A 13425-nucleotide genomic window follows, 5' to 3' on the forward strand; every position below is an offset into this window, starting at 1 on the left:
CTTACACAACAGAGTTTAAAGAAGGAAGGTGTGGCGACGGAACACGGGTGAACTCGAGGAAGCTGTAAGAGGCTCAGAAGGAGCCGAAGATATTTCATCCAATCACCTTTTGGAAGAATATACTAGAATTCCTACATGTAGCTTCCCCTGTATGTGGATTGGAGGACTGTAATGATGATTTCGTTCTTACTAAAAACTATAAATACCTGACAATTTTGTACTATAACTGACACTGTCTGGGAATAATATTCCTTTCATCAGTCTTCTGTCTTCTCATTGCGACTTGAGAGTGTTCTGGCGTTCTAGTGCTCACGTTATACGCGGTATATCAAGAACAACCTTCTAGATATAACAAAGACACATGAATTACATAAGCGAAATCTACCATAGGATAAGCATTTACTAAAACTGTGCTCACTTCTATAACCTGCCTTGCAACTCACTTTTTGTATTTTCACGAGAATCAGAACCATTATTAACCAAACGTGAGCTCGAACGACATTGAGAATGAAGTTCATCACGACGACTAAGAGAAGTATTAGAAACTTTCACTGATTGAAAATCAAGTCCATTCACTGCCTCGTAGTTAACACATGCTATTTTTATTTCTTGGAATGAACTTTTAGGCTTCAGAACTAATTCTCTTTCCAAATTGGCCAGTTCGACGGCAGAAAATCCCCTTTAAACTTCAACAGTTTTATCAAGTCCTATTTAGAGAGCAGAAACATAGTGTTTCCACATTCATTTCAAAAGTATATGGATAAAAGTGAGTTACAAAATCAGTTCGAGGACTCGACTTCGAGCCTTATGAAGAGTGCCTCCAATCATTGAACTTTCACACACTAGAGTATAGGCATCTCAGGGGTGACCTTTTAATGACTTATGGATATCCTCTTAGATACCTACATAAGCTCAGTTCTAACACAAATCCTAAAGAAAGCATCCAGAAACTAGAAACACAACATAACAGAACGGACTGTAGACACATTTTTCATGATTTAAGAGTAGACAAACTCTGGAAATCACTGACGACTAAAGTAGTCCAAGAGAAATCCGAGAAGTCTCAAGGATTAGGGACAACGTCTTACCATAGTTTATTAGTATTTTTCTTTTCATCGTTAAATATGTAGGTCTTTAACGTAGATGATCTATGCCAGATAATTGCGGACCTACTGGAGTTAGACGAGAATGGTATGACCAACGGCTAACGTCGAAAGCACGCCTCTTGGTCAGCACCTAAAGTGAAATTCCTCTCCGTATCAAGGTATTATGGATGCTTTGAAATCCGTAAAACACAAAGGAAGTTATGATGGAAATGTATTAGTAGGAATGAGTACAGAGAAGATAATGAGACCGCCATGGCATTGGCCAGTCCATGACATTCGATTAAATGATGCGTGTTGGCTGTCCTTGACTTTGACAGGGACCGATGATCTGTTCGATATTCAGTGAACCAACTACCGATGATTTGTCTTGGGCTCAGTGATATTTCAGTGGCCCCACAAATATATTTAGAATTCTACCTAGAGGCATCGATGACTTACTACCAGTAGATACGGAAATCCGTTAAACGAAGGCTTCTTCTATTCCGTCCAGAGCGATTTCGCCCTCTGAGCATAGTCAGGGCAGGCAAGTACAGAAACCAATTATTGTAATCTAGCTTGTGACTAGGTTTTTGGAAGTGTTATTCGAAATGTTCTCAGGGCGAACGATTCAGGAGTTGGGTTGTTTTCTGAACTTGATCAAAAAGTTTAAAAAGGCATTGAGGTTCAGTAGAGTCATTTGTATCACAGACCAAGTTACTAAGCAACAATAGAAAAAGCTAAATCAGTGCTTTTCGCAGTGATTTTTTGACTTTACTGCAGCAAAAGACTACTTAAATATGAGAAAACCTAATATTTGTGTGATCAAACAGACACGCAACAAACCCTATACACTTGAAGTACGCAATGACCGCCTCTTGTAAAGGTGATCAAGGTCATTGGAACGAAACGGCGGGCGGCATTAGAGGGGTTTGACTTTTTAACGTGCCTTGTATGTCTGTGTTCACGTTTCTATCTCGTTCCCTTCCCCCGTTAATAAACATACCTGGAGTAACATCTACTCTTTGTATCAGCCAAAAGGTTTTTTGTTCGATACTTCCGACTAAAATGTAGCTTCTGCGGTTGTATGGTCTCATCTTTTCTGACTCCACCGGTGTGTATGCTTTTGGACCGGAAGTACTGCGATCTCTGCGAAAGCTGGAAAGTTTAGTTGACAATAACATGTTACAGCTAGGAGCTCAGCGTGTTTTGCTCCCAACGTTAGGTCCGAGACACATCTGGGAAAAGTCTGGTATGTGTATATATATATATATATACAGTCTTTATAAACCGCACAGGTCGATGGTCTACCATGCAGAGTAGCTTATTCAGAGTCAAAGACAGATTATCTCATGAGTATTGTTTACAGCCAGTAATATATAATTCTCTCACATTCTGTTAGACCCATGAAGAATGTATAACCAATTTCATTGCCTGTCTAAATTTGTCGTATAAGTCCCTCCCTGTTTTGATGTATCAGGTAAGCTACATAAAAATACTTTTGTTTTCAAGATAACCAGCAAATTTCGAGATGAACCCCACCCAAAACATGGTCTAGTCAGGGGACGTGAGTTTGTAATGCAAGGTACAGGCACTTTATTCTGTTTAAATTCCAGACCTTTACACATTTGATGCTTCTGCCGAGACAGCTGAGGAAACGTATAGACGTGTGAAGACTGCGTATTCTGACTTGTTGACTAACCTTGGGTTACCGTACCTAGTTGGTAAGCAGACCCTTTTTGTGGCTAGTCCCTCAGTATAATCGATAGATGTCACTTGCAAATTATAAACGACTGATTATTTTAAGGTAATTATTCACTAGGAATACACTATCTAAAATATCCCCTTTTTCATAAAAACTACTTGTATAGTCATTTTTAGTAAGCTGTCATCCCATGATTTTAAGTTCTGGATGCTATGTTGGTAACATCAGTCCCGACCCTAGCTGCTACCTTGACGCGGTGGTCGGGCTTGCCCATCGTGGTAATCCAACGGAGTCATATTTGCTGAAACATATGTTCCTGTAGGTTCTACCATGCCAGGCAGGTCGATTGGAGAACGGTAAGACTAGAAGCAGCAACTCAAGGTTTGAGGGCAAAGTCTTACTGCTGATTGCAGAGGGATGTGACAGCAGTAAAGTGTTTCCCTCAGACAACCAGCATCTGCAGCACTGCTTCCTTCTCACAAAGAAGGAAGGGGTTAGAGAAGGTCGACCCTAAAAATGTCACGCCTCACCTTACCTCCCGAAATTCCGTCCACGGCGGTAAGGCCCTTTGAAGAACGGAGCTAACACGTTAAAAACCCCACAAAAAGGCCGTGCGCGACCGGCCTCAAGCAGTTGTCCCTTGGGATATGCGGTCACGCTCCCAGGTCGTTAAGACCAACATTAATCCAACTTCCTTTTCAGGTTCCTCAAGAAGTACCCTTCCACAGTGTGGGCAGCCGGGAAGTGACATCAGACCTCATACCCTTAACAGCACACAAGACTGGGCATCAGTCCTAAAAGTCAACTGTTAGATCTCACAACTTAGTACTCATTTAAAGCACAGTCCTGTTGTCCTCGTTATTTTCCGCACGGTAGTTGATAAAGTGTGACTATATCCACTGACTAGTAACTGCGGTTCACCTGAGTTTTGGTAATATATCCCCTTTTGTTCTATCTAAATTCCTAACACTGAATTAATATGATATGAACTTTAGGATATTTCAGAGATATGAACCCTTAAAACGAATCAGCAGTAATATGAAGCACGAATATATTTTAGCTTTAATCTCCAGTTTGTTGGTGTTGGTAATGAGCGTTTACTTTGAGAGCTCACATAAAAAGTATCTGAATATTCTCCTGGTGTATTATGTCAGTAGAAAGCACTCGATAGATTAAAAATCTCATCATTAAAAAGTTGTCAAAATCACTACTATAAGCATCCGTTGTCCGATTTTCGGGTGTCCGAATTAAATACATTATCAATTCACCATTGAGAAATAAATTTGAAATACGTCCCGTTATTACGTTGCATACAAGTGACATAGATTTCAACCAATCTGCATGTTATGCAAAACATATATGTATATTCAAAAGAGATTATGCCGATTTGCATGAAAGTGAATTGTCTTGGTCATAAGAACAATCAGTAGTCGTCAGATTGTCTCATATACGTCTGAAGGTAAAATAAAAGGTGTTGCGAATAATTAATAAAGCAAGGTCTTATAAACGTTCTTAAAAAGTAACGGGAGAAAACTGACGTCTGGTGGTTAACTACAAGCACTATATCAACATCATATACATATTAACCTTCACCAGGTCTCCTCTAATTTGCTGTTGAGTGAAATCTCAATCCTTTTTCATTTCTTTAAGTTATAATTTATTAACTCCATCTGTTACATCCCAACATCTTTGGCATTCTTTATAAATCAAGCATCTGCAGATCCAGGAAATGTTGGTGGTCTCATTTCAGAGGAATTTCACGTTCAAGCTGATGTAGGAGAAGACCGAATATTAGTGTGTTCAAAGTGAGTTGTACTCAATTTTGTGCTATTCTGATTAACATATTTAATCTCATCATATAGATTCAAACAGATTTACCCACTTATCTGATTGGTCTTTACTTAAAAAAGGAATCCGTCTGCTCTCCCTCTCGAAATGCTCTCACACGGCCACGCGTATACAGCCTCTGCCAGGGAAGTCCTACTCACTGCCTTTTCGTGGCGGGGGTGTTGTTTACGAAAATGAGAGGACGAAAAGCGAATGTCCGACGCTTTAACCGGATTCCAAACCAATTGTGCACATGGACTCCAGTATCCTGCGGGAACAAATGGCGTACGAACCAATTGTTGGTCACCGGCTTCCATAGGACTGCATCTCCTTACGATGCTCCACTGCCTTGTGGATCAGACCTTCAGGTCGAAGGCTCGGGGAGTGGCCCCATAAGAAAACCACCCGGTTCGGTTTGGGCACCCGGGCAGTATCACAGCCCTCACACATCGAATAAGATTTGTGTGGCGCATATGCATTTGGTGCTTCTTTGTACCATTATCTATGTGTTGAAATAAAATAAATAATAAAAATACCTTGCAAAATCTATCAAATGTGACTGAGCAAATACTGGAAATGTAACTATTAGAACTACTTTACGGACTATTAGCACTTACATTTTTACTCTATAATTATTAAGACGCTAGCTGTAGCCGAAATAATATACACGGGGGATATGGACAGAACTGGCATTCTTATCGGCGAATCGTTAAAACAGTAAACCAAAGGTGCACTGATCTTTTCGGTTCACTGGACCTCATAAAACCTAAACTTCGACTTATAATATTATTCAAATACTTCTCATAAGTCGCTTTCTAAACGTTAAGGTTTTTTCAAAGATCGAAAATAAGATCTTTGCGTTCGAAAAGTGGTCGATAGTTCCAAATGACCAAAGTTTCATGGTTTGTTTTACCTATTAACTATACCAATGAAAATTACCCTATCAGATGTCAATAGACCTACATTTATCGCGGGCATTGAAGTAATGTACCTTTTCTGTGTAAGTCCAAAGTGTTACCTTACAGTGAACATCGTAGTATCGAACAATTGTATTCTCTAGATCTTTCTTTTGATCAGCCAAGCTACTAGAAAATGGTTATTTATTGAAAATTAACAAGCACTTAGCACATTATGAGTACCATTTACAGCTTTTGAAGCAGCCAGTTATATATGAATGGGTAATAATAGATGCCTGTGTTTTCCTGTTTATAGTTCTTTCTAATTCAGTTTGATGAATTTAAACGGCAGGAAAGTATGTCACTTTATTTAAACAAAACATAGGTTCTTTGGTTCAAACAATAACTTAACATCAATCTTCTGGAAGCTGATTATAATGTAGAGTGAATTAAGCAAAATTGTTTGTCCCTCACCACCTATCGGTAACTATGAGAGCTGTTAGTTATAAGCAATGTAGGACTTGGTACGAATCTACATTGGCCCAAGGTATTGCACCATGTAATCAAAGGTTGATGAAATTATCAAAAGAAATACCACTGAAGTAGTATCAATGGTAGTGAACAGTAGGCATGAAAGATACCTAAACATAAAGTATTATGAAGGACCCAATGTTAAGTCGAATTAACGAGTGACTAATAGGGCACTGAAACTGTTTCGACTCCCAGATAATACCAAACACTACAAAGTTGAAATGCTTGCTTGTCCATTCAGCGAAACTCCAACTAAGCATGCGAAAATACTTTATTTTCGAAAGTTGTTCTAGCGTTAATGATAAGATATTGAGAATTACCATGTTGTCCGTCCGATATATGTCCATATTATCCAAAACAAGCAACGTTAGTTTCCTGCCAAGGCGTAAAAACCATGTCTATTTTATTGTGGAAAATGTTCTTTCTCATATCTTGTCTCAGAATTATAGTAAGGTACCTAACCACGTTTACCTATTATTTTTCAGTTATTTAAGGCCGCAGTGAAGTATGCTAACATAACATTTGTTCTTACATTTCGCTTGTATAAATCTTAAATTGTAAAATCAGTTAATTTCTTTTAAAAATCTGTCCAAATATCCATCACACTTCTTGATTCACTTTAGATGCTCCCTGAAATTCAATTCAGAACTTAAAGGTATTTATCATTCTGAAGGAAATTACTTACAGGTGAAGTTGCCAGCTCATTGTGTTCTTTACAATCTTGCCCAAAAGTATTCAATGAAGTTCAAGGTATAGAAGTAAGTAATCAAGAATTATCAGCGAAAGAGTTATTAGTTATTATTACCAAGGTTGGACTTAATTTCGAATAATTGGAGCATTGGGTAGATTGTTATAAATGAATTAATATATTTGTAATATCCCAATATGTAGAAAAATTAGATTTTCTACTCATTGGGATATTAAAAATATATTCATTTATTTATAAAGTTATTGTTTCCGTCCGTAAAAAACTTCAGCTGGTGACTGTTGACCTTACATTAGCCGCCATTACTTCAACATGCCCCTTAGTTAACTGGACGCATTGTCATCAAACTATTTTGAAGTGTACATTCATGGCACAACAGTGATATAGTGCTTGCGTGATCAACTATTTATATTCATTTGTTTGAGTAACGATTATTCTGAAATCGAATTAACGATGGACACATTTAGTGAACGGATATCAGAGAGCAGAATTCGCCAGCAAAGTGTTAATTTTTTAAAATTCAAAACACAATCAATCCTAAATGATTTACTGTTTTTCTCTTCTATTTAAGCATCCCTAACCAGTTGGATACCTGTACTGCTTAAAGTAAAGGGGATATGTTACTTTCGTAGCTTATTATGTGACATGATAGATTATATTTATCATTATCTAGTACACGTCATTTAATACTGCTTTAAGAGCACACTTCTATCGAACTCATGAAAGATACGTAGTAATGTGGTTGGAAAGAACCCTAAATCATTGCTTCCGATGTAACTTTATAGGTCTCGTTTGACATCACGATGTACTTAGCTTTGAATGTCACTGATTGGACAGTTTCATGTTTATTTTTTTAAGGTCGCCCACTGTTTCCTATTGGGTGAACGATATTCAAAGTGTTTTGATGCCACTTATCAATCCCCTTCAGGCTCAAAGTAAGTTGTAGTGAAATAACCTCTGAACAACTACATTGTCTTCATCATTTTTTTAGTGTTTGGAAATTTTACGTATGATGTTTATCTTATAAAATGACACACATCACTTCATATATTTTATATCCTAGACTTATGTTCATGGGGTGCTATGGTCTTGGAATATCACGTTTACTTGCCGTCTGCATCGAACACTTGACAAGAGTTGCATTTCCTGACAAATCTAAAGATCAGATCACACAGCTTCGATGGCCTGTCCGAATCGCACCATACAGCGGATCAATAGTTCTACAGAAGGTAGTTGGTTTATACTTTGAGTAATATGGGAACTTTTAAATATGGATTCTAACGACTAAGAAGTTCAGTTCTCGTAATGTTGTTGTATTACTACTACTACTACATGTTTTTGTAATAAGCTGGTCACAAAGCAAGTATGTCTTCTGTACACACCTATTAAAGTGATGTCAACACCTGATTACGCAGTAAGTACATATGACTGAGATCACGGTATGAATGCTAGCTTTTTTTCCGAACCATCACAAGGGTTAGATCGTTATAAATAAGTACTTCACTAAACTTTATCCACAAGTGGCTGTAAGAATGTCCTGTTTATGAAACACCAACAAACTAACTTTCAGATACAATTATGACGTTTTTCTATTTACCTGAAGGAAACGGCCAAGGACAGTGTGAATCCAGATGAGCTGAAATATATCCTCGATACCATTCAAAGTGATTCCATCAACTTCAAGTTACTTGGTGACATTTTGGTGGATGATCGCAAAGAATTAAGCTTGGGTAGAAAAATTCTGGATCAAAGCCGCTTGGGAATACCCTGGATACTTATTGTAAAGGTACTTATAAACTCGTAGATTTGATTTAAAAACCTACCATATCACTAACAGTGTACACAAAAAGAAGTAGAGGGTATGTGTGATAACTATACGGAATGAGGTTCATTATCTAACCTGGCTGGTTTTGTCAAGAATCTTCCACTGTCCCTACGTACATCATCAGCAGAAACTTTAGATTAGAGTAAGGTTTCCGAATCTCTCCACATATGACTGCTTGTTCTGTCGATCTTGGTTGTTGACACCTATCACGCCCAGAAGGACAATAAAAGCTTCCCGATTAAATCACTCAAATTAGAGAACAAAACTCCATTTGGGCTACAGATCTTCTCCAAGATTAATAAACTGCCGAACTGAACCAGGTTGATATTAAAATTCATACAAAAAACTAAAATACTTTAAACCTGGATGAATGGTGAACATGCAGTTAATAAACTGGCATTAATGTAACCCACTGCCACTGCAAAATCAAAAATACCATCAACGAAGATGAAACTAGTTTTAGATTATGCAAAGAAGGTAACAAATTCGCCCATCATTGAGTGGCAAGAATCTCATTTTAGAGAAGTTAAAGTGAAAACCCTATGTTCTGCGTTGGAATTACAGAACTATCCTGAAATCATTACATCCTGTAACTTATTTTCTATGTGTGAATTAGTAAGACTGATATAAAATATAAGTGTAAATCGCAAAACTACTGCTACTAAATTATTACCTAAGCCTTAAAGTCCAGTGGTTATTCCCCTATGAGACCATTTATGTGCTTATCGTCAGAAAAAGAGCGTTCTTCAAGTCATTTAGACAACAGAATGAGTTTAATTTCGAACGCTATTTTTTTCAAAACTTCGAATGGAAAAACCATAATTCCTAATTATTTGTGGGTAGCCTGCAGGTTGTGGTTAACCCATATATACTTTATTCGATGCACATGGCACAAAAGGAACCGGACGACAGCTATGTTCTACATAACTTGTGCATGCTACATATGAGGGATTCAACTTGCTTTGAACCAGATATATCAGCAGCTCTCCAGCTCCTTTAAATTCAATTAGATATGACCTTGCTTGTATTGTAATAAGTGAGAACACAGGTGCGGAGGGGACAACCGAATGTATTTTAGTATAAAATTACGGAATAACTTGTTGAAATATAAGAACCATTGAATGCTTCATTCCACACTCTGTATGACTCATCTAAGTCACAATCTCCTGTTTACATTCTATTATTTATTTGAACACATAAACATTGGTACAAGAGGGCACCAAATTTATATGCGCCACACAAAACAATAGGAATTCGAAGAGAAAAAAAAGAAGGTAAGGAGCGTTAAAAAACAAGGACAATAACGAACAGATTAGTGTAATGTAGTGTAATAGTAATAATAATGGTAATAGTAGGGGAAACGGAAAGGTAAAGCCAGAAGAAATCTTTTAGTTAAGGAAGATACAACCACTTTTTATGAAGAAAGTAAAAGAAGGTTACAGCAGGATCGCCACTGACTTCTATTCTGAGCCATATCTGATGCTAGATTGGCGTATGCCGCTCTGGCTTTCACTATACCTGAATTAATCTCATCACTCACGCCACCACCAGCACCTATGCAGCTACCTAGATACACGAACTTCTCGAATAATTCTATCTGCTCACTACCCAGGGTGAGTAAAGGATTAGAATCCTGCCAGTCTTGTAGAAGTACTTTGCACTTCGAAGGTGCAAAGCACATACCATACCTACGGACACTGATTGCCAACTGATTAAGTGCGGATTACATGGCTTGGGCATTATCGCACAGTAAGACAATATCATCCGCTTACTCAAGGTCGAGAAGTCTTTCTCCAGGAGCACACTGACGGGCTTCGATGAGCTGTAAGGAGCCTGAAGAGACCCAGTGCTTATAAGCGGGACGTTGCGCGAAGCCTAGAAGCTAGCTCGGTTCGATAATTACTAGCAACAAAAGTTGCAACCAACTTGCTGACATCAATCCTTTAGTGACGATCACTTCGTTGGCCACTGAAAAGTAAGATAAGATTGGCGCAGACCAAGGCATGGTCAGAGTCCAGATAGGTACTCCAAAAGGAGCGGCAGTCTTCTACACAACCACGCCAGCGACAGCTGATCGCGATTTGATCAATCTGAGTCCAGGCTTGAGATGCAGAGGGAGGACGCCAGGTGGCACATCGGCGATGACTATGCCGAAAGTTAGTTCTAGCCAGAAACAGGTTGTGGTCTGTGCATAGTTGCAGTAGACGGTGTCCCCGTTATCTGACCTGCGACCAACGAGTCCCCATCGGCCACCTAAACGACTCTCTTCTGTGCCTAGACGCCCGACCTGAGCATTCAAGTCTCCGGCTGGTAATACAACATCTGTCGAACGCACTTTCTGGAGAAGAACAGTTAATCGGCATAGGCGAAGATGACGAAAACACATCGTTTCTCCTCACTTTGATGGAACTTTCTAATCTAACAGCACATAATTAACTGTTGATGGGGATCCAATATATTAGTGCATACAAGTCGGAAAATAAGGATACACAGAGTGGGAATAAAAGGCGTAGTAAATAATAATAACGTGAATCGCTTGATTGTTAATCGAAGCAAGTATAGTATTTTCCGTAAGTATCTTCATTTCATTCTGTTTGTGTGTGGGCTGTGATACTGCCCGGGTGGCCAGACCTAACCAGGTGGTTTTCTTAGGGGGCCACATCCCGAGCCTTTGACCTAAAGATCTAACCCACAAGGCACTAGAGCATCGCGAGAAGATGCAGTCCCATGGTATCCGGTGACCAACGATTGGTTCATACGCCATTTGCTCCCTCAGGATACTGGAGCCCATGTGCACCATTCGTTTGGGATCCGGTTTAAGCGCCGGACACTTGCTTTTCGTCCTCTCATTTTCGTAAACAACACCCCCGCCACGAGAAGGCAGTGAGTATGCGCGTGGCCGTGTGGGAGCATTTCGAGTGGGAGGGCGGGCCCACTACACTCTCGGCCATACCAGGGCATTTGGGGGCTTACCTTCTATTCTCTTCAACTCGATCTTTTTAGCCTTCTGCTAGGGTTTCCCCCCTTCCCATTGGTTTTACATACTAATTATGTCTGTGGACATAAATCGCATACACCACAGTACCACTGAATATTTTTTATCTATTTTCCAAGTGCATTTTTCGGTAAGGCATGAAACACGTATACTACAAAAGGAACTCTAGATGAATAACTCGATTACTAGGCGTATCATGACGTACAGTAGTAACCGATCAACCGTATTAATGAATCTGCTTTTAAGCAAAGCTGCATACATACTGAATGGAGTCAGTTATAAATTATTAGTTTTTAATGGTTAAGATCATGAGTCAGTTGAAGCTAGACCATCATGGGAAACCTGGAAGCACTGGACGGCCGTTTCGTCCTATTACTCAAAATATGCTCACTAGTGACTGGCTTCAAGAGGTATATCCTGGAGTTCTAGTGCGAAGTAGTGACCAGTGGAGTTCAACCAGGTCTGTTGTGAGATGGTGACTCACAGTGGTGAATGCGTCGCTCAATTTCGTGGATTAGTTGAAGTTAGACATTAACACCGTTGGATGCCGGTCCAGTGGTCTAATGATTAAGTGCTCGCGCGCGAAACCGGTAGGTCCTGGGTTCGAATCTCGCAAGGGGCGAGGTCGTGGGTGCGCACTACTGAGGAGTCCCACGATAGGACGAAACGGCCGTCCAGTGCTTCCATGGTGGTCTAGCTTATACTGACTCATGGTCTTAACCATTGAAATTACTATAATATCCACAAATCCCATCTGATATTAATTTTTACGTTAAAAATTTTTAGAGTCAGAGAGATGGTACATATGAATTGGTTGATGTTTATAAAGACAGATCATGTGTAGCTACTCTAGAACAAGCCAGGTCTGCATTCAGTAACCCTGCAGTATTTGATGCATCATCTCTACCTTCATGGGATCACCGACAGAATGAGCGCAATATAAATGGAAACAAACTCATTTAACTTGGTAAGCGCATACAAAACAATTTAAAGTTAAGAACTGTAATATAATTTTAAACTAAAGAAATATGTACAATAAAAACTTGTTTGATAATCCATTACTTGTTTTTTGACCATACTTTATGCCACGTCGACTTGTTAGCAGAATCACCTTTTAATTCCTTACTTCTATGAACGTCGTTAGTACTTGGCGGATAAGGCTCCAAGAATCGACCAACTTTATTCTTTAGATCTTGCGAAACTCCATGCTTCGAACGTTTGTGAAGTTTTTTGGAAACCCACCTACCATACTTAGACCTCGGTCTGTCATTATTCATAGAAATTGAACAATTTGATGTGGACGACAATGTGTTTTTGGTAGAGAGATCACTATTGCACGAAAGTTTAAGTGGCACTGTAGCAATCTCATAAGCACTGCAACTTCGAGAAAGATTGACCATGTTCAACATATACGCAGGAGTTTCAGGTATATATGGTAAAGTTAGTGAGACCGACTAGAAATAAATTATATGGAATGTAAGAACATCATTTAGAAGTCTGCAAGACGCGTTAGACAAGACTAATAACAACGCCCCTGATACTTAACAAATTTTGGTAGGATATTATGATCATATTAACTGATAAGCGACAGAAACTCAAATATATCCAACTTTCCAGTTACATCCTAGTTTTTATAATATAGTGATCAAGCTTCATGACGTTTTTCATAAAAAGTTAAACGTATTTTAAAGTTACATGTTAAATATGAATCAGACGAACAAAATAAACATGTCCGAGGTCAATATCCATCAAAGGCAAAAATGTCAAAAAGTTGATTGCTAAAAGATATTGGTGTTACCGCGGCGTTAAAACTAGGTGTTCATGGTTTTCACCACCAGTTCCCAGAAAACATTTTACT

General features: G+C 38.9%; 2 protein-coding genes across 5 annotated transcripts in view; one reads left to right on the forward strand and one right to left on the reverse strand.

Moving 5' to 3' along the window:
• Positions 1–1970: 1970 nt before the first annotated feature.
• PARS2_1 (prolyl-tRNA synthetase) lies at positions 1971–12625 on the forward strand. Of its 4 annotated transcripts, XM_051211625.1 has the most exons (13): positions 1977–2123; positions 2157–2334; positions 2381–2454; positions 2485–2562; positions 2595–2667; positions 2699–2806; positions 4499–4592; positions 6665–6696; positions 6735–6799; positions 7606–7682; positions 7811–7976; positions 8351–8533; positions 12354–12625. In XM_051211625.1, exons 1-13 carry the CDS (start codon positions 2037–2039, stop codon positions 12528–12530), a joined length of 1392 nt encoding a protein of 463 aa, XP_051071711.1. In that variant the 5' UTR covers positions 1977–2036; the 3' UTR covers positions 12531–12625. The 4 variants fall into 4 exon arrangements, with proteins under 4 accessions (XP_051071710.1, XP_051071711.1, XP_051071712.1 ...); XM_051211626.1 differs by having other exon boundaries at positions 1981–2334; positions 2381–2667; positions 6729–6799; XM_051211627.1 differs by having other exon boundaries at positions 1971–2334; positions 2381–2806.
• The window catches only part of LRRC9_3 (Leucine-rich repeat-containing protein 9), a gene marked incomplete at its 5' end in the record, with an annotated part of 29493 nt that continues 28621 nt past the window's right edge, over positions 12554–13425 (reverse strand). The window contains one exon of the mRNA XM_051218778.1: positions 12554–13021. Coding sequence (XP_051071714.1) covers positions 12626–13021 — 396 coding nt within the window. The 3' untranslated portion in view covers positions 12554–12625. The remainder of the gene's footprint in view (positions 13022–13425) is intronic.

Source organism: Schistosoma haematobium, chromosome ZW, assembly GCF_000699445.3.
Source record: "Schistosoma haematobium chromosome ZW, whole genome shotgun sequence".
Lineage (NCBI taxonomy): Eukaryota > Metazoa > Platyhelminthes > Trematoda > Strigeidida > Schistosomatidae > Schistosoma > Schistosoma haematobium.

Bases quoted from the DNA above. Each gene is read 5' to 3' on its own strand.
- PARS2_1 (XM_051211625.1), top strand. From the start codon at position 2,037: ATGTCTGTGTTCACGTTTCTATCTCGTTCCCTTCCCCCGTTAATAAAC. The intron at 2,335-2,380 runs GTATGTGTATAT...TAAACCGCACAG, and splicing joins ACACATCTGGGAAAAGTCTG to GTCGATGGTCTACCATGCAG. The intron at 2,668-2,698 runs GTACAGGCACTT...TTTAAATTCCAG, and splicing joins ACGTGAGTTTGTAATGCAAG to ACCTTTACACATTTGATGCT.